General features: G+C 44.4%; 1 protein-coding gene across 1 annotated transcript in view; it reads left to right on the forward strand.

Moving 5' to 3' along the window:
• The window catches only part of PSKH1 (protein serine kinase H1), a 29527-nt gene that overhangs the window by 494 nt on the left and 9146 nt on the right, over positions 1-19887 (forward strand). Inside the window, exons 2-3 of the mRNA XM_085071591.1 lie at positions 962-1124; positions 1879-2904. Of these exons, the coding sequence (XP_084927717.1) occupies positions 1966-2904 (939 nt within the window). The 5' untranslated portion in view covers positions 962-1124; positions 1879-1965. The remainder of the gene's footprint in view (positions 1-961; positions 1125-1878; positions 2905-19887) is intronic.

A 19887-nucleotide genomic window follows, 5' to 3' on the forward strand; every position in this document is an offset into this window, starting at 1 on the left:
TGGCCAGCTCCTGGCTCCGGCACAACTGCCGGCGGTGCTGCAGCAGCCCCAGGTTTCCCCTCGGAAATCCACCTGAGGCTTGCACTCAGTATGCCAGGTTTTGTAAGGTGTGTGCCAGGCAGTGAGAGGCACGTTTGAGATGTGTTAGTGAGATGGCAGGCGAGAAGCTGAATCTCCAAGGGGAGAAGCACAAATCCCATGTTCCTTCCCACCATTTCCAGCTGTAGCTCTGATAGTTTGCCACCTGCCAGATATGTGAGTGCCCACTCGGAGAGCTTGTAACACCCCATGTGTCTTAATTCCTTTCCCCACGTTCTTGGTGGTTATTACACAGGAGCATTTCCTACACTAACATGGAGTTAAGCATTTTGTTGCTGACTCTGGCGTGCAGCTCTGAGGTTCTGTAGCTTTCACTGCAACATTTAAATGTACGAAGACCAGCCACTGACATGTTGGAATTGCTGCCAGATCTCAGTTAATGCCATTACTGGATTTATATATGTTATTTTCAAGTGTTTGATCTTTCTCTTTGGTTTTATTTGTGGATGGGACGTTTTACACAAGTCTTTCTCTACATGTTGAATTATTCCATAATAATCTTGTTTGTGGATGCTCTCGTTCCATTTCTCTGTTAACTTCATATGCTTTAAAGTTCAATAATGCTGGGAAAACTGTCCATGGGAGGCATTATTTAGGACTAGCCAGAGCTCTTAATTTTTTTATCTTGGTGCTTTAATCTGAATGACCCCCCACCTTCAGGGCAGTGCTTGGTGAAAGTCAGCTAAGGTTTCTGTGAAGTTGTTTTTAATTTTTGCTGTCTGCACCCTACTACAGCAATGTCTGTGCATGGCTGGGTTGTTTGACTTCAGGGTGCTATTCGAAGGGCCTCTCCCATGAGAAGTTACTTTGGTGATGTTCGATTATAAAATTGAATCTTAACTAAAGCTGGTTTTCTCTCCAGGTTGGATGTAGAGTCTGAGCTTCTTCAAGGTGTCTCTTTAAAACGTTTCTAATTTCTCCACCTGCTTCTCCTGTTGGAAGACCAGCTGGGGTTCCTTTCCTGCTGTTCATGCTGAGTAGTTGCTTGGAGAGGTGGTGCATGAGGGGAGATACACCTGGTGATGGTAAGACCTGAAATCACATTTTAAAGGCTAATGGTTTTCTGTAGCCTCCTGTGAAGGCTCAGGCACATGTTGATGGGCTCATGAGTGAAAAAGGGGCGAATGTAAAACTGCCCAGTGACTGCCAGAGCCACAGGTAGCTTCCCTGTCTCCTAACCAGTCATATCGTTTTAATCAGCATGTAAAGACTTGACCAAGTGCAGAGAGGTTTAAGACACTGTAAAAGTTCAATATAAAGAAAATCTTGGGAAGATCTGTTAAGTGAACAAGTTGCTGAGGTACTTCGGGGAGTTTCTAGTGAGAAGACTCAGAACTATAGGTTTGGATTGGCTCCTGATTAAGGAGGTTGAGCAGATCTAACAAAACTAAAGAAAATGTTCAACTCTTTCCTTAATTTGATTTTTATTAAGCAATTGTGTCTGGACAAAAAGACCTCCAGAAGTCTCATCCAGCCTGAACTGCTCTGTGACTGATTCAGTGCTCAGCTGGGAGCAGAAAAACTATCCTTAATAGAGATACTGTGTGATTTCCATGGACACCTCTGTTCTGACCATGACTGGGCATTTGTAGGCTCTGCCTTCACTCGCTAGTGATGTAAGGAGCAGAGCACTGTGCATGCTCTGGAGGAAAGAAAAGTGAAAATCCCACATTCTCACTCTGTGACAGCATGGCCCTGTTGTTTTGATTTTTTGTCTCCATCTGAACCTTTACTACCTTTGATTCCAATTTATTTCTTCCTTCTCATTTTTCTTCTAAGATCCAAATGTGGGAATTGCCCCGGATGTGGTTGCTGCTGATGCTCCCCTGGGAACATGCCTTGATAGGGAATTAACACCAGTCAGTGATGGGCTGTGGGACAAGCAAAGTGCTTCCCGAGCCCCCCAAAGATGTGCAGCTAGACCTGGTTAAAAAAGTCGAACCTTACACGGGCCACAGTGACATCTACAAGCATTTCATCAGAGATGACTGCGGGGCTGTCATCAAAGCTGGCTCTCCCTCCCCTCCACATCACACCAACCCCTATCCCGGGAACCCCCTGCCCGCCCACCAGCCCGAGCCCCGCAAGAACAAGGTGGCCAAATACCGCGCCAAGTTTGACCCCCGAGTGACGGCCAAGTACGACATCAAAGCGCTGATCGGGAGGGGCAGCTTCAGCCGCGTGGTGCGCGTGGAGCACAAGGCCACCAAGCAGCCCTACGCCATCAAGATGATCGAGACCAAGTACCGGGAGGGGCGGGAGGTGTGCGAGTCGGAGCTGAGCGTCCTGCGGCGCGTGCGCCACACCAACATCATCCAGCTCATCGAGGTGTTCGAGACCCAGGACCGTGTGTACATGGTCATGGAGCTGGCCACCGGCGGGGAGCTCTTCGACCGCATCATCGCCAAGGGCTCCTTCACCGAGAGGGACGCCACGCGGGTGCTGCAGATGGTGCTGGACGGGGTGAGGTACCTGCACACGCTGGGGATCACCCACCGGGACTTGAAGCCGGAGAACCTGCTGTACTACCACCCGGGAACAGACTCCAAAATCATGATCACGGACTTCGGGCTGGCGAGCGCGCGGAAGAAGGGAGATGACTGCCTGATGAAAACCACGTGTGGGACCCCGGAGTACATTGCCCCCGAGATCCTGGTCAGGAAGCCCTACACGAACTCCGTGGACATGTGGGCGCTGGGGGTGATCTCCTACATTCTCCTCAGCGGCACGATGCCCTTTGAGGATGACAACCGCACCCGCCTGTACCGGCAGATCCTGAAGGGAAAGTACAGTTACTCAGGCGAGGTGAGTGTGGTGAGGGGAAGTTGAGCAAGAAGTTCTCCTTAGGTGTGTCTTTGTGATGTCCAGCAGCTGGCTGTCCTGTGGGTGGTAACATTACCAGGGGTAAAAAAAATCTGCGATTCTGGCTTTTAAAATCCTTTCCCATTTTCTGTCTGCTCTCAGTGCAGCACAGTGAGCTCCTTTCAAAAGTGTGTGCACAGAAAGAAGAAATGTCCTGTAGAATAGAACTGGGATGTGTGTGGGTTTCTAGCTGGGGGGACCTTGGCTGTGGTAAGCTGCTGTTTGAGGCTTTGCAGTGGAAACTTGTTCTAGGGTGTTTGAAATGTGGCACATATATCACTACTCTGATTTCTGATACAAACCCATGTAGTATGGAAAAGAGCTTTGCTGAAAGATGGGGCTATGGCAGGCAAGGGGCATTTTTCAATCTGGAGAGGGAAACATTTCAGAAATTGATCTGGATTGTCTCCTGAACTTGGTATGTGAGAGAATGGAGGATTGAAGGATGGTTTTCATAAATAAGTATGGAAAGAGAAGTCTTGGGGGTTAATTTTTATGCATTCTGTAAATGATAGCCCTGAAAGGGCTTCTCTCTCTTCAAAAGAAACAATTTGAAGTTAAACACTTCTAGATATCATCCTAATACTTCTGATCAAAAAACAGTTAATTGAGGAATGAGTGTTGCTATTGTCATGTCCTTACCGTGCCATGCCCTTGACTATTGAGTGCAGGTCTGTGTCCTTTGGATAAAAATGTAGAGCTGAAAAGCATGTGTTGAAAGGCAATGTGAATAATCAAAGGCATGAGCTGGTTTCTGTTTGAAGAATGAGTGACCAGAGTAGAGCCCTTCCTCCAAAAAAATTAACATTTGAAGGAGGTCAGATCAAACTCAGTGCAGCTATAGGCAATCTGGAGAGAGTGAATTGAGTCTGTTTTGAAGGTTCCTTGGGGTAATTTACTTTGATGTCCACTGGTCCTTGTGCCAGAATTGACTGATTTTGAGAAATATTGTGAATTGCAGCTAGGCCACTGGAGGCCTGTAGGTTGTACATGCAGAGGTAGCACATGTGCCACAGAGAAAGCATTAAACTCTATTTTGAAAGTGTCAGTGCACAAGCCTGAGGCATTTTACTTGTTATGCCACCACAAATCACACATTTTAGGAGACTGTTACGGATACTGTGTGTGACATGAGTGGTTGTTTTGGAAAGCTGTCGATGTTTTTCTGCTTGGAAGGCAAATATGTGTCAGCCAGCAGCCTGTATCTGTTGCCTGGATGCTTTCTGTTCCTCTAGAGCCAGGGAAAATGGATGCTTTAATTTACCAGTGTAATTAAGCCTATGCCCCTAAATTGCACAGTATTTGACTGTAGGCAGGTATTGGCAGGAGATGCAGTAAAGAGGCTGCTCATTTTGTGAATAAATTCTAGAAGAAAACAAAGGGAGCCAGAGATCTAAAGGTGTCTGCTGTGTTTCCCACAATCTTGCCAACACTCTTAAAGCCATCTTCCGGGTTTTTAAATGCTTCCGAATTTTTTATATTCACAGAAAATTGCTCTTCTTTTTTTTGTGTTACACTGGAAGAAGTGGGAAGATGTCAGAAATGAGGCTATTGTCAAGTTTGTCAGACTAATGGGAATGGCAGGAGACCTAAGTCCTGGTTTCTTTGGGGAAGGAGTGGGCAGAATACTCGAGTGCATTGCCGAAAGCATCTGTCTTGGATGCAGAAGCAGAGGTTTCTTGGGAACAACTGCTTTTCTTCTCTGTAATCTGAAAGTTGAGGATGTGAAATAAAGAGGAAATGTTGAAAGAAGCCTGTGAACTACAGTGCCCAGAGCTGACAGCTTGAGCTGTGTGGTTCAGACAAGTTCCAGTGGGGAAGGAAGGAGCTGTCTTCAGGCTGTACCATGGCAGGCAGCAGCAGTGTCCTGACTTGGCTGAATCTTGGTGCAGAATATTGCTTTTTGAAAGGTCTGGCCCCAAACCTGGTCACAGAGGACAAAGCTGTATTGAAAGAGGAACAAAAGGCAAGATGCATGCTGACCTGAGAAGCAGCTTCACTTTCTTGGAAAAACAAGTGATTTCAAGTCCAGCTAATGTAATTGCTTTCTGACTGGCACCTGCTTACCCAGGCTCCTGTTCCTGGAGTGTGAGGTCTTTTTGAAGAGGCCATTAGCAGATCAATAGGAGAGGTCTCCCACAATAGGGTATTCAGGTACTGCTGACATCACTGCTCTGATTATCTCTTGTATCTCCTTCACTTTTTGAACTGCTTCAAGTAATGGCTAGGATGAGGTAGGAAGGACAGCTGGCTTTGTAACTTGGTGTGCTTTTTTCTTGAGCATCCTGAGTAAGGGTTAGGTGAGCTATTGACACTGCATTGGATGTATCCTGCTGCAAAATCATTCTCTTTCACTTTTTTTGTTAGAACTTACTAAAAAGAAGGTTTGGACATATTTTTAATTCAAATTTTTAATTGAAATCTTGGGGTTAAAACTGATTACTGGGGTTCTCTTTGTAGCTTAAAAAGTTGACTGAGGAATAAAGCTGGAATTCCATTCTTAGTTTCCTTTGAATTTGAGAGTGCAGAATTGAAGATTGGGCCATCATTATCCTGCTAGGACAGGCTTGCTCTGCTTCTGTTTCAAAGTTTCTCCTTCTGTTGAATACCAGTACTTTTATGTTGCTTTACACACCTGGAAAAATTGCTGGAAGAAGTGGAAGATAATGTATGCTATGGTTAAATTGGGAAGCTTAGCTAAGGCTGGATTGTTCAGGTTTTGATATCTGATCTGGGCAAATAATTTCTCTCAAGGACTGTTCTCCTATTCATAGAACAGAATCAGCTTTTTGTGGTGTGCTCACAGTGGATGAGGTTGCTCTGTGCTGCTGTGGGAACATGTCTTAATCAAATAACCAAAGACTCTTGTTCTAAATAATGGTGCTAGTGGATTCATTGATAAATGGGCTGTTAGGAGAGACATGCTTGATATATGAAGGAAGTTGGGCATTGTAAGTCTGCAGGAGCTCTGCAAGGGACTTAACAGCCTGTGGAGAGATGATCTGGTTTTGTGTGACTTAGATTTTCTGGTGGTTTTTAAAAAAAATCCTCACCAAAGTCTGTTGGAGGAACTTTGCAGCTGTATTGTGATAGTGGCCTTCTCATGGATCAGCAGTTTGCTGATAAGCACAATCTGAAGCACATGGTCAGCTCCATAGGGAAGGACAAAACCAGTGAAGTTTGAAAGATCTCTTCCCTTCTGCCTAAAAGCCAGCGGGACAAAGTTTCCTAACAAAGCTACACAGTCTGTGATGATACAGAGTTTTTCAGATGGTGAAAAACAAGGACTGTGGACCTTGGCAGTGTGCCTGAGTTTGAAGAGCAACTGGACAAATTCACGGAAGACACACTGATGGAGAGAATGACACTAAAAAGTGCCAAGTATGGATAAAGAGGTCCCTAAGCCACAAATTCTTGAGCCAGAGGAGAGGCCTAACTTGCAGATTGTATGTGCATGGCATTTCTACTTGTCTCTCCTTGAACATTCGGAATCTTAATGATCTTCCACTCTAACTTAGAGTTTAAAGCACCAAGTTAAACACAGGTGTTGAGTAAACTCTGCAGATCCTGTATGGATAGATTCAGGCTGGAAGAATGCCCTTAGTTACAGGAAAACCAAGTTACTCTGGATGAGTAGCATGAATGGTGTTCCCATAACAACGAACTCAGTCTGTGTGAGTAAAAAGACAAACCGCTTTCTCCCCAAGCAGTTTTTCCTGCCTTCAGCTGATAGCAGAAGCAGGAAGCATGGAGGGTGCAGGCAGTGCATTAACAAACAAACTGCCTGTGCTACCTGGCAGAAAGCAAGATAAAAATAAAGCCATTCCAAGGCAGCTGCTGCGTGCTTACAGGATGAGTCCTTACCCAAGCGTGTCTGTACGTCTGCAGAGAATTTCCAAAGTATCTTTGTAATTGTCTTCATTGTGGGGGCTGGTTAAAAGACTGTGGAGGACTTGTAATCCCTCAAATCCCTTGTGACACATAGTGGAGGAGACAGGTGACAGGCTTGTCAAATTTTCCTATGAATTTCCTGCATTTATTCAGCTTTTTGAGAGAGAATATGGTAGAGCCTGAACCCAGACTGCTTCTGACTCAGTTGGGAGCTGGTTGCTGAATCGCCCATCCTGTCCCAGAGGGACTGATCAGTCATTGTATTATGAGTTATGACGACTGTGGTTGGATTTCCTATCAAGTGACAATCTTAATCCAAAAAAGGCACAAGCAACAAAAAGAAACTGCAATTATTCTTGGTAACCTCCTTCCCCTAAAAGTTGCAGATGGAAATGTATAGTGGCAATTCAACTTTCTATTCTGCATACTTGTATTTTACTGACAAAACTGATCTATAGGAGAGGAAAAAAATTATACTTGCATATCACAGAAAATCCCTCCATAGTCCTTACCACTTTGCAGGAGAATTCAGTGTAGGACAAGCATTGTGAAACTTTGGATGAGGCTTTATACGTAAGTTTTGCAATGCAGTAAGTTTTGCATTGATGCTGTGGCAGCTCTGGCTGGCTGCCAGTCCTGGAGTGATTCCTGCATGTTTGTACTTTTGGTCATTTAAAATGAGTTACATATGCCTATGTAATTAAAAAAAAAAAATCACTCTTCTGTTGTTTGGATGAAAAAGTGCAACTACTTTATCAAAAAATAACAGTTTAGAAAGAAAGCAAGTATTTCATAACGTGTTAGCTTTATTTTCTGTTTTATACTCAGTTTATACTTAGTTTGCCCCAGAAATTTGTCCACGTTTTTTCCAGCTGTTCATACCTTTAATATAATGTATCATCATGTTTTGTGTAATATGTTATGTGCTAATTAAATTGGTTAAAGGGTAGCAACTGCCCTGAAAGAGGGAAAACTTTGTCTCTGGTGATCTCCTCATAGTACATTTCATGTTTAAGATGGGCAGTAAGGCAGCCTGGCTTCCCTGAATTTGGACTGGAGTACGTCTTTGGGAAAACATTCAAAGCAAATTTAAAATATAGCCAAGAACAAAGAAGCACCACTGCTCTCTAATGCTCCCTTGATCCTATATATATATTTTTTTAAAATACAGGAGATAAAGTTATGTATGTACAAGAGGCCAGGAACACTGGCAGGTGCCCCCCTTTGTTGAAGATTTAACTTTGCAGAGTGTAGAGCTGCTCTTTGCTCTAGGAGGAGCTCAGTGCAAAGCCACTGTATTTTTCTGAAAGTTGTCCCTTGGCTCAGTGCCTGGGAGGGTCTGGATGCAGCAGGATCCCTCGCTTGTGGGGTCCCCAGAAGGCCACACTGACATGTGGAATTACCCCTGTGGCTGTGCCAAGATGGTCTTTAGACCCATTAGATGCTTTTGCAGGGCACAGTCATCACCTTGGCCTCTGGTGTGTGTGCCAAAGAGAGATTTCAAACCAGCAGGGTGGCCAATTTTCCATTCTTTCCCCTGGAGTTTGAGTGGCCCAAGCTGTTGAATATAGTGTAACAAGCGAAGGAGGGACAGGGCAGCTGAAAGTAAGGTTTTAAAACACATTTGCAGTGCTTACTGGCATGAGCATACAAATCTTGGACCACATTTTATCCTTCTTGGGGGAAGAAGGAGCTTTTTACTTAGAGCAGCTGCTGTTTTTTCCTGTGAGCTGCATTAGATGGTAGAAGTGTTTTACAATAGTCCTGTTCTTAGAGTAATGCAGGCATTTTTTTCCTAAAAACTAGAGTTGGCTTTTTTTCCCCTGTGTAGGGAAGAATTGTTTTTTATATAAATTGTTGAGCCCTTTGCCTGGAAAAAGTAAAAACCCATCAATTTACAGAGGAATGTTCTTTTGCATTTCACATGGCTGTGTGAAAGCGATGATTTTGAAGTACAACAACGAGAGTGTTGGCGAGCTGCAGTCACAGGGCTCTGCTGAAAAGGGCACTCTGCTCTCCTTTGAAGAGCTGGAGCACTTGAACAGGATGAAAGCTCCTCTCCGAGCTGGGCACAGAACACCAATGCCAGCCCAATAAATGGACTTCTCTTGGCTTCTGCTTTTCCTTTTCTTTTAATGCACCAGCTCAGGGGATGTGAGGATAGGTGTGTTTGTGTTGCTCCATCTCCAAGAGCTGAAGTGTTTGTCCAGATCTTTCCCACTGCAGGAAGGGACATCTTTGGAAACATGATAACCTCTGTTAAAACTTGGAAAATCCTCCATCCTCCTGCATGTATCAGTGACCATGCTCCTGCAAAAATTCAGCATGCTGCATTGGTAAACACTTTATTTACAGGTAAAGAACCACCTTTCCTAGTGCAAGGGCTTTGAAACCAATGTATGCATTTGAAAATCAATTCCCCCTCACTCTTGTTCTTAAGGTTCTTTTTGAAGGTTGTTTCCTCTCATGGAATTGGTGTGTCACAACGTCCTTTTTCAAAATCACTCCTTATGCCTTTTTACTATGTACTTTAGCTTATGTTGCAACACAACAGTGAGAACTCTAAATCCTAGTGCAGAGTAAGCAAGGAGAAGGATGATCTTTCTCTGCATACATTTGCCATTTCCGTACTGCTGCAGTCTGCAACACTCAGTGTTAACAGTTTATATTTCACAGAATAGTGCATGTCATCAGGACAGGGTGGAAGCTCTGTCTAAGCCTCAAAGCCTCTAGAAACAAAGAAAGCCGGGAAGGAATCTCCATGGGGGAAAAGGAATGTGGGTTTTCTCCCGGTGATTTCATTCACAGTAATTTTTCCTTAGGGCTGCTGTCCATACCAGTAGTATCTGCAGGTTCAAGGCAGGGTGAGGTGCAGCAGCTGGGCGTTTTGGTTAAGATTTTTGAGGTGAAAGACTGGGTTTGGGGAAGTGGTGCATAATGTATGGCATGTAATACAAGGATGGAGGAAGGCAAGAGCCACATCTGAGGGGAAAGGATTTACAGTAGTGCTGTGATTTGACATATATTTTCATTCCTTCATCTGTGGGCCTTATAAAATCCTGTTAATAGTGGAATAGTATTTCTGCAGAATTAGGGATGTAGGGATAAAGAGACATTGGTAGGGTAGAAAAAGAATATTAAGCTGTCTCTGTACAGAATACACATTATTAACAGAAAGGATTTGAACTATCAGCTACCACTGGTGTCTTTGACTCCTTTACATTTGCCTAAAAATAGCCTAGGCCATTTCCTCTTTTACCTTTGGCTGATTGAATCCTTGGTTCTCCAGCTGTGGCTCAGATGTGTTGTTTTTCTGATACTTTAGTGGAGCTGTATCTTGAACGGTGAGACAAACTGCTGCATGCTCATGGGCTTAGGACCAAGGTTCAGAGAGTGAGAATATGTGTTAATTCTGCAGGGGGAAGAGCAGTGACCTGCAGGAAACCTTTCCCTAAATACAGCAGCTCTGCCCCCCTCCCTTGGGAATGATTACCATGGGATTGGAGTCTGTGTTGGAAGTTCAGCTGCTCCTGGAGGTGGGCTTGACCCAGATGCAGCCCTTGACCAGGGAGTGAGCACTTGTGTGGTTCTCTCATTGCTGTAGGAGTTTATCACAAGTTGTGGGGTGAGTGGATTGGAGTAACATCTTGCACTGCTTCAGCTGGCTTTGCTGGACTTGCTGTGCTGAGGGCCTGAGGGTGGTGTAGCCCCAGATGATTGTATGGAAATACAACACCAGGACAGCACTGCAATTCTAGGGGCACAGGGAGCACTGGTTGGCACCTGTAACACGTTTTTAAAATGAGGTTTCAGGGCAATGCTGTAAAAGTGTCACACTGGAGAAAATTGCAGGATCTTCCTAACACTGTTCTGAGCCCCAGGCTGAGGCTTTGAGGTTTTGCAGAGCTGGCACCTGACTAGTTCCAGCTGCTGCCCCTGCTGCAGGTTAAAAGCCATTTTTGTTTAATCAAAACAGCTCTGTGAGGAAGGGCTGTGAACATGTACCTTGCTGCAAATCACTCTGTGGCCTGTAATTGACCCTGCTTAGAGAGAGGCAGTTGAACCTGATATATTTGGAACAATCTGGTGTTGAAAGATGTTTCAGATTTCCTCTGACTGGAATTTGGGACTTCCCGAGTGTTTGCAGTGTGCTCCTGCCCTGGGATGTGATAAAGGAGGAGTTAAGTAGCACACTTGACATAGGTAGGAAGTCACGGTTCTGATATCACATAGTTGAAATCTCTTTTCAGCTGCAAAAACTGTTTTGGGGAGTTTCTGTTCATGTTGAGCCAGAGGGCTAAAAAGGTGCTTCCTAAGCCTAGAGGTTTTCTTGGCAGTCTCTTTACCTAATCCCTGAAATCCCTAAATCTGACAAGATTGCAGTTGCAGCATTGAGGCTCTAGGCAGAGGGAACTGGGTTGGTTGGGAGGGTTGGCTCAAACTGGCAGTGGTGAATCCGAGTTCCCTGGTTTGGAGCATGAGCTTCTTCTGCTTGCTCCACTCTCACCACCCCCTGCTTTGCCACCCTGCTGCCCTGAGCGAGTGACAAGGCAGAAAAACCAGGCATGTTTTCCAATACCTTTGTTATTTTAAATGGATGTTTTTATAGATTTTCCTGAAAACTGAGCTTTTACTAATGCACCAGATTAGTGTTGATTGGTGACATGAGAGCCATTCACACAAGTCAAGGAGAGGCAGAACGTTCTGGAAGTGGCTCTTAAGAGATACCTGCTGTTCCTGCAGGGTTCCCCGAAGTGCTGGTGTGGACCCATGCCTAGCTGTGGGTCTACAGCTTGTGAACTTCCATAATTGTGGTACTCCCTACACATCCAATGCCCCAGTGCTTCAGGCACTTTGAGCGATTAACCAAACCAGTCTGATTTTATATCTCACAAAAGGTAGAATTGAGCTTTCTGATAAAAGTATTTGTGTGTTGTCTACCATTGTCTGCATCTGAAGAGGCATTTCTAAGGGACTTTTTCATGGTGTGATCATTTTGAGAATGATTATGTGGCTCAGATGTGAGAAAGGTTTCTCATTACAGCTGGGATGACTCAGAAGACTTTATATACTGTTTTATCAGTGCTGACAGGAGTGCCTGGGTTACAGTTTCTTACCTCTCTTCACTTAGTTCTTCACTTTTTTTTTTTCTATTGCTTTTAGCTTTACAAGCTTCAGGAATTTTTGATGGCATTCTTCAGCTACTGTTTTGCTCAAGAGGCTGATATTGCAGAATTAAGGAAAATTTGACACTTGGTTGAGAATGTAAAATAGTTTCATGGCAAAATCCTCTTCCAAAGTTACAGGAGTTCCCATAACTCCAGTGTTTGGCACAGGAGCTGGGCAATGATGGATCTGACATTGGAGAGATCTTGAACTATTTCATTAAAGTGTTCCATGGTCTCTGAAAATTCCTGTTTGGAAATGAACTGTGAAGCAGGGAGAGCGTGGGGACCAAATCTTGTATTTCCCCAAAGCTGTTGTGTTAAAAGTGGCATTCGCTTACTGGTGGCTCATCAACAAAGCAGAACATGTAATGATGGTGGTTCTCTAGAAATGGCCAAAGGTCCAGATGTATTTGGGAGTTTAGTGACCAACCCAGGTGAGGAAAGTGCAGGTATGTTCATTATATTTGCTAATGATGAATTGGAAGGGCTGCAGAGGCCACTGAGTTCCAGATAGCCCTATCAAATTTGAGCAGTTCAATAGCAGGTGTAGGTTTTTTAAAAAATAGGAGTAAGTTAGTGCACAAAAATAGGTGAAGATCAGAAGACTGGGAGGTGTTGGCTTCTCAGGAAAGGATCTGTCCATGAATCACAAACAATTATGTGAGAGCAGTGTCATACTTGTGGGAAAAGGAGAATGTACTGAGGTGTATGAACAGAAAGGCAGCGTGTGGTGTGATCCTGCTGTGTTTAGTGGCTGCTGCAGATGCCAAGCTGAAGCTCTGACACTTCTGGGCAGCAGACTTCAAAAACACCATGGGCCAAGCAGAGAGACTTGACAGAAGATCAACAAAAACAATTGTGAGTCAAAAAACCACAGTCTCCGGAAAACTGAAACATTTTTGGCTGTTTGGCCTAGAGAATGTGTTGTCATAGCAGTTTGCAAATATGTAAAACACAGCTTCAAAGAGGAAAAAGAATAATCTCTTTTCCAGATTATGTCAAACAAGAGCCTTAAATGGCACTTAGAAAGATTCACACTGAACTTTTTACAACACTGGTGTCTTCTGCTCCTAAAAAATTTTTACCCAGAGGATTTCTGAAGCTGTTTTGCAGAACAAGTGAGGCAGTCATCTGTCAGGAGTGATGCATCTGTGGTGGGTCCTTGGGGGGCCATGGGATGGATTGGATGATCTTTGGGCATCTGTTGCAGCCCTGCCTTCACCCTGATTTCCCAAGGAAGTAAAGTTTATGGAACTGTGCTGTCTGTCTTTCAGTCTTCCAGAATTAACTATTTAAATTCTAAGGCTGGTGTCAGCCCAGTTTGAGCAGCATGGAGGACTCAAAAGCCTGAAGTTGCTATGAATTTTATAAAGTCAGTGTCTCAGTAGGAGAGAGAGCTAAAGCACATCTTCCCTGCAGGAAAGGTAATTGAGTATCAGTCCAAATTTACCTGGAGCTGATCACATTTATTTCTGAACCATTCATGGCATACTTGACCCTGCTAAGCATGTGGGATGGAGCCTGGGCAGGGATACTTGTCAGAAGGAGGGATGTGCTGCTGCTGGGGAGGGGATGTGACAGTGCTGGCTGGGGGCAGGGAGAAGAAGCGCTTGAGTCATAGAAACCCTGGTTACAAGAGACCTTTGGAGAGCTCTAATCCTATTCAGCTTGAGACAGGAGTGTTGCCAGCACTAGGTCATGTTGGCTATGACTTTGTCTCCCTGAGTCTTGAAGGGCTTCAAGATTGAAGATCCTCCATGTCCCCAGTGACCTTTTCCAGGGCTGCACCACCCTTCCCCTGGTATTTCCTGCTACAGACCTTCCAAAGCACAGCTTCTCCTTGTTGCCCTTTGTTTGGACCTGTTGTGTGGCTCTGTAATCCTTGTAAGTATTTTTAAATAAATGTAATGTGTTATTAGATTGCCCTTAGACTTCAGTTTGTCAGGCTGAACAAGTCCAGCTCCTTCCACCCCTTCTTGAAGGCTGTGTGTCAAGGACCCCTGGCTACCTTGGCAGCTCTCATCTGGATCTTCTCTGCAGTCTTTTTCACCCTGGGGATGGCTAGGCTTGACAATAGGTAGTATGATTCCACATAACAAACTTAAATACTTTGAACTTTTTTGGAAAGAAAATACCCCAACAATGTAAGTAAGAGCAGCATTGGATGTAACAGGGAAAAAAATCACATTGGTATAAGATTATAGCTGCAGAATTAGGAATATGTTAAGTTAGGGATTTTTGATTTATCCTTTTTCCTTCTTGTGTATGAGCAGTTTGGTGTGGTGTCAATGACATACTTTGTTTTTCAGTAGGATCTCTGTCTCCATCACTGAATAGTTGAGATGCTGAAAGAAATTTAAGAAAATAAGGCAAAATGTGTTGGAATGGGATCCAGAACAGTGTCCTGCTCTGAATTCTAACAAAAATGTCCCAAACAGTGCCAGGAAAGACAATAGTAAACCAGTGACCCAGGACTGAATTGTGGTAAAGCAAGCAGATCTACTTAAGAGTGTTTCCTGATGTTTTGTTTTCTTAAAATGGATTATATCCACATTACCTACCCAAAACAGTGCTTTCTGAGAGAAAGCCGGGAATGGCATTGGGCCTCACTGGCCTGATTTGGGAAGCACTAAACCTGGGCATCCAGGAAATGCTCAGGTGAAAGAGGCATCATTTCACCTCCTCTGAAACCGTGCCAGGGTTGGACTGATTAAAACTGAAAGAGTGACTGTAAGGAAGAAAGGAGAGTCAAGCCAGGCAGTGGGGCAGCTGGAGCTGGGACATTGCTGGTGTTTGCAGCACAGCTCCTCATCTTGATCCTTGTGGGTCCCTTCCAGCTCAGGATATTCCATGATCCATCTGTGTGCTGTGTTTGGGCTCGAGGAGGTTAAAGGAGCTGTCCAGAGCAGCAGAGGAGAGCTGATGCCAACCAGGGAGCAGGGCAGGTTGGAGTGGCAGCTAAGACTGTCTTAGGATTTATTCCCCCTTGTTCATTCCCTCGTAAGCGCCCAGGACTTGTGCACCGACAGCTTGGAGCTTGCAGGAGGGGGTTGTGTGTACGTGGGAGGTTATAAGCTTATCTGTTCATCCCCCCACCACTGCACTAATCAGCATGATGAAAGATATTCTTCCTCCCTGGGGAAGATCTTTCCTCCCTGTCAGGAACCACCATTTCTTAATTAAACTTCTGCTCTGAATTAGTACGTAGAAACGTGTATTGACTTCAGTTCACAGCCAATACTCTCTTAAGGCAATAGTTCAGAGTGGGAGAACATAATTCAGCTCAAATTTGAGTTTTTTGAGAATAAAAGCACTGAAGATGTCAGGACACCCAATTTTTAGGAGCAGATTGGGAAAGGCATTTTTCAGGTTAGTTACTGCAAATACTGCTGTGAGCTGATGCTGTAGCAATACCTTTGGAAATTTTGACTCTTCCTGTTTTTGTGGCAGTCTCCAGCACTGTATACTTCATGTTCTCATCTTTTCACCTGCATCCTTCCAAGTCTAGGTCTCTTAACCCTTGAGCTTCCTCAATAAACAGTTTTTCAGTCAAGGTAGTGGTTAAAGTCCTCTGTGTGTGGCTATAACTTGCTGACACATTTTTAAGAGACGTAAAGCGATCCAAGCTGAAATGTGGTATTACCCCATTTTAACAGCTATTCCCTAAGCATTGCACTTAGAAGAGCCGCCCCTGGCTGGAGAGAAAAGCTTTGTGTTTATTGTTTTTGTAGCTGCTGTAATTTTAGTGCATGATTCCAGCTGAATACTCAGTGCCGGTACAGGGAAAATGGGCTGGCTATTTCCATTTGAAAAGCTGGGTTATGGAAGTTCACAGCACCAGATGGCTGTGCATACTTATAATGCTCTGGATTATTAAAGGGCTGTTGTATTTTCCTCTTTCATCCTTCCTTTATTCCTCCTCCCCACATCAACAAATTAATGCTGAATGCTTGGGAATCTGCCCTGCACAGACTTTAGCACATTACATCTTTTCATTGGAAACTTTTGGTTCCAGCTCTTTTGAACCGGTTGGTTTTGATCACCTTGTTGCAATTGTTCAGGGGCTGAATGATGCCCTGGATGGTGCAAGCCTGGTGTTACTGGAGCCCTAGCACAGTCCTAGACTGGTTTGCTACATCATGTGTCACAGTTCCTGTCCCCAGCCTGCTCCTTTGGAGTTGACACTTTCCATTTTCTGATGTCATGTGGGAATCTCCTAAATTAGGCAAAACTGCTGCATCATGCATTAACAAGTAATGCAATGAAGAGAGTTCTTGGGGACCTTCTTAGAATCACTAATGTTGGAAAAGACCTCTTAGAGCATCAAGTCCAGTTAATTTCTTTTTCAAAACTAACAGTATGTCTGCCACCAAAACCATCAGAATTTTAAGGTGCAGCTATTCTGAAAAATGATAGAAGCTGGAGAGATGTACCCTGCCTTCAGCACAATGCATCTGTGTTAGATTGAGTCATTTTTGTGAAAAGAAAACAAATTTTAAGTTGTTAGCTTGTTTATAGTGCAGTTTTTGGTGACTGCTTTACAGCAGCTCCCATGGCAGGCAGAGTAAAATTCAGGGACTCTGCTCTGGTATCCAAAATCTGCCCATTTTGATCAGCAGATCAATAGAAAGCTGCTCTGCCTCTGGAGTGTTGGCTTCCACCCCTGCCTAGGTCCATCCAGTTGAAAGAGGAAATTCACCACAGCCACACAGGTCAGGGTTTTGTTTCCAACACGTGTTGGGAGCTCTCTGTGCGCTCGCCAGGTCTGTGCTCGCGTCAGCTGCAGAGGAGAGAGGTGGGTTGGTTGTTCAAACGAGAGAACAACACGTTGTTTGTTCCCCGCATGCCGGCGTGGCCAGCGCCTCAATAGCTTTTATGCTGATGTGAATAACAAGCAGGGGTGGTGAAGGGATTTAATCACAGAGAGCAGAGCGCTGCACGCAATCACCCAGCCTAAGTGACACTCAGAGGAGGATCTCTTTCTTCTCCTCCTCCTCCAGGCTCAGAGCCTGAGTCTGAATAAAACATAACACACTTGAGAGCTCTTTAAGGTATTGTAAAGGTGGCTGCTTTCCCCTGAGTTTATCTAGCAGGGCTGGAGCTGCAGATGCGCCCCATGTTTTATGCAGCTTAGAAATCCAGGAGATGGTTTTAGGGAATGCTGGTTCACCCTCAGAAGCAGCAGCTGGCATTCCTGAGGGACCAGAGCCCAGCTCTCCTCTGTGGGAGTTCCTCCCATTGTCATGGAGGCTGTAAGACAGGCTCTGGGATGAGTTTCATACTTGGTTGAAGTGCTGCTAATTCTGAACTTCGTTCCAGTCACTCACTTGGGCTGATGTAGCTACTTCAGCAGCCATCTGGTGAGTCATGCCAAGGAATGGCTGGGCTGAAAACCCCAGCTGAAAAATTAGCAGAAGCTCCCTGGTTTGGCTGACTTTGTTTGCACAAACCAAACTGTCTGCTGGCACGATGGGGAGTGCAGCATCAAAGTGGGAATGACAACAGTAATGTGTTCATCTCCTGTGATGTGGAGCATTGCTCCTAATAGTGATAAGAGCATGATGTGAAGGCAGTTCTCTCTGACCAAGCAGGTGCATGAAAGGCAGTCTGTTTTTGGGGCAGTGTTATTCCCAGTAAATCTATTTCATCTTGTGAAACTTCAAAGTAGCCACCTGATGGTTTTATGTAGGAGAACCCTGCCAGAACGTGTGTGTTGCTGTAGGGCTTCTCAGTCTCTTTGGTGCTTTGAGGCTTCTGCAGCACTCAGACTCATCCTAGGAATCAGTGGGACTGGCATACAGTATTTTTGGCCCAAGAGCGATCCTTTGCAGCTGTGATAACATGCTTTGTGCTTCATGTTTTTGTAAAGGCTGACTGGAAAGGGAGATCCATGCCTTTCCCTCGCCTTCCTCATAAACATTGTCATTCTTCTCCTGAAAACAACATGTAACTTGGGTAGGAATCAGGAAATCAATATGTACCCATGAGTGGGTACTGTTGAGACTAAAAGCAGAGCTTGGAAGTCCAGTGATTGTTCCTTCTTTTATTTTACACAACTAACCAGAAACTCCTCCTGCAGCTTTGTGCAGCTCTTCTGCTCCCTCTGTTTTATTTTTCTTTTAAATTCTGCTGGATCAAATTTTTAGTCACTCTGCTAAATTCTAGAGTTACAGACATAACTTCCCAGAGGATGTTTAGTCCTCCCTCCAGCATGAGGCCAATAGTCTCTAGTGTTAAATAAGTCTGTATCCAGGGATTGTTTCGTGAAGAAGGAGATTTTTGAAGCGGAAACTGCACCAGGTATCCCAGACAGAGAAGATGATTGCAGCTGTTAGAAAAGCTGGTCACCTGCTGGTGAGGTCTCTGTTGTCATTCAGCTGGTACTGCTGAGGTTCTGCTCAAAATATGGCTATTCCACCTCTTTTAAAGGTATGTGCTATTGATGAGGCCTTGCCAGATGTTGCCCAGAGAAGCTGTGGCTGCCCCATCCCTGGAAGAGTTCAGGCCAGGTTGGACATTGAGGCTTGGAGCAACCTGGGCTAGCAGAAGGTGTCCCTGTCCGTGGCAGGGGATTTGGTACTAGATGATCTTTAAGGTCCCTTTCAATCCAAACCACTCTGTGTTTCTCTGCAGAAAGACACCAGAACTTTTTCCTTCTGAAAGAACACAGTCTAACAAAGGGAGCATCACAGAAGTTGTACTCAAACTTCATCACATTTGAAATTATTTTTTTGAGGAACAGAAGTGCAAGGTGAACAGGTATTGGTGACTCTCTTCATTTTTGTGGCATTGTTGTGCCATGAAAGAGCAGGGATTGTCATTGCAGCACTGAGATTAAAGGCAAGGCTATCTGATAGGGTTTAGCTGATCCAGTGTTCCATGGCCACTTGATGGGAGCATTTTCCTTCCAAGCCATTCTCTGTCTCTCCTCAGGGAAGCAAATAGGCAGAATCTCCTCTGGATTGCTTCAGTCCTGGGATGTGAGCACACTTCATGTCCTACACCCATGTCCTCCCCAAACACACCAGTGTCAACCTTCCTCAGCTCCTACCCAACCCCCTGCTGCTGCCTTGCAGTATTAATTGGGAGGGTTAATGGGATTTTGCTAAGTTAAAACTGCTGTTTTGTCTACTGATGCAAGTTTTCTGGAGAGTGGATGCATTTCTCCAGGGACTGGAGGTACAAATTGCGTCAGTACAATGTCGCCTTAGGTATTTCTAAAGAAAAAAGCTTCAGTGGAATAAAAAAGGTGCATGTGATGCAGCAAATCAAACCTCCAGCTGTGTAAACAGATCAATAAACTGATTTGTGTTTGCTGACCAGCAGAAAAATCTAATTGCAGGTACTCCATATTCAACGTTTGTGGTGAAACTAGAGTAATTGGAATAATGAGAAATCCAATGTGCTTTTGTTTGGAGTTTATTCTTCTTTAGGATTCATTAAACTGGACAGACCTCTCAAGGTTTAGGCTGGTTATGTATCACAGTTCCTAGCTCCTCAGACTTCACAGATTTCTTCAAATTCCAAATCATCACATTTATCATCTTTTAATAAGGCTTGAAATGATTGAAGCAATATTGTTCCTGGTGTTCAGAGGCTCATTTCACTCACCAGAATCTCATTTGACTCAAGTTTGAATGCATCTGGACAGCAAAATGGCTCTTGTGTTGCCTCAAATTCCAGGTTTGTGTAGTTAATTACACCTGCAAGAGAAAATAATGCTCTCCTGTATGTCCTGAAGATGTATTCCAAGTACTGTTGTGCCAGTTCTCAAGTACTTTTCATCTTAGCATCATCTTAGCATCTCTTGCATGTCTTTGGACTTAGGTAAAAATGAGAGGATGGAGGTCCTGGCTGTGATTGTATT

This window comes from Lichenostomus cassidix, chromosome 11, assembly GCF_008360975.1.
Source record: "Lichenostomus cassidix isolate B80296 chromosome 11, HeHo_3.0, whole genome shotgun sequence".
NCBI classification, from domain to species: domain Eukaryota; kingdom Metazoa; phylum Chordata; class Aves; order Passeriformes; family Meliphagidae; genus Lichenostomus; species Lichenostomus cassidix.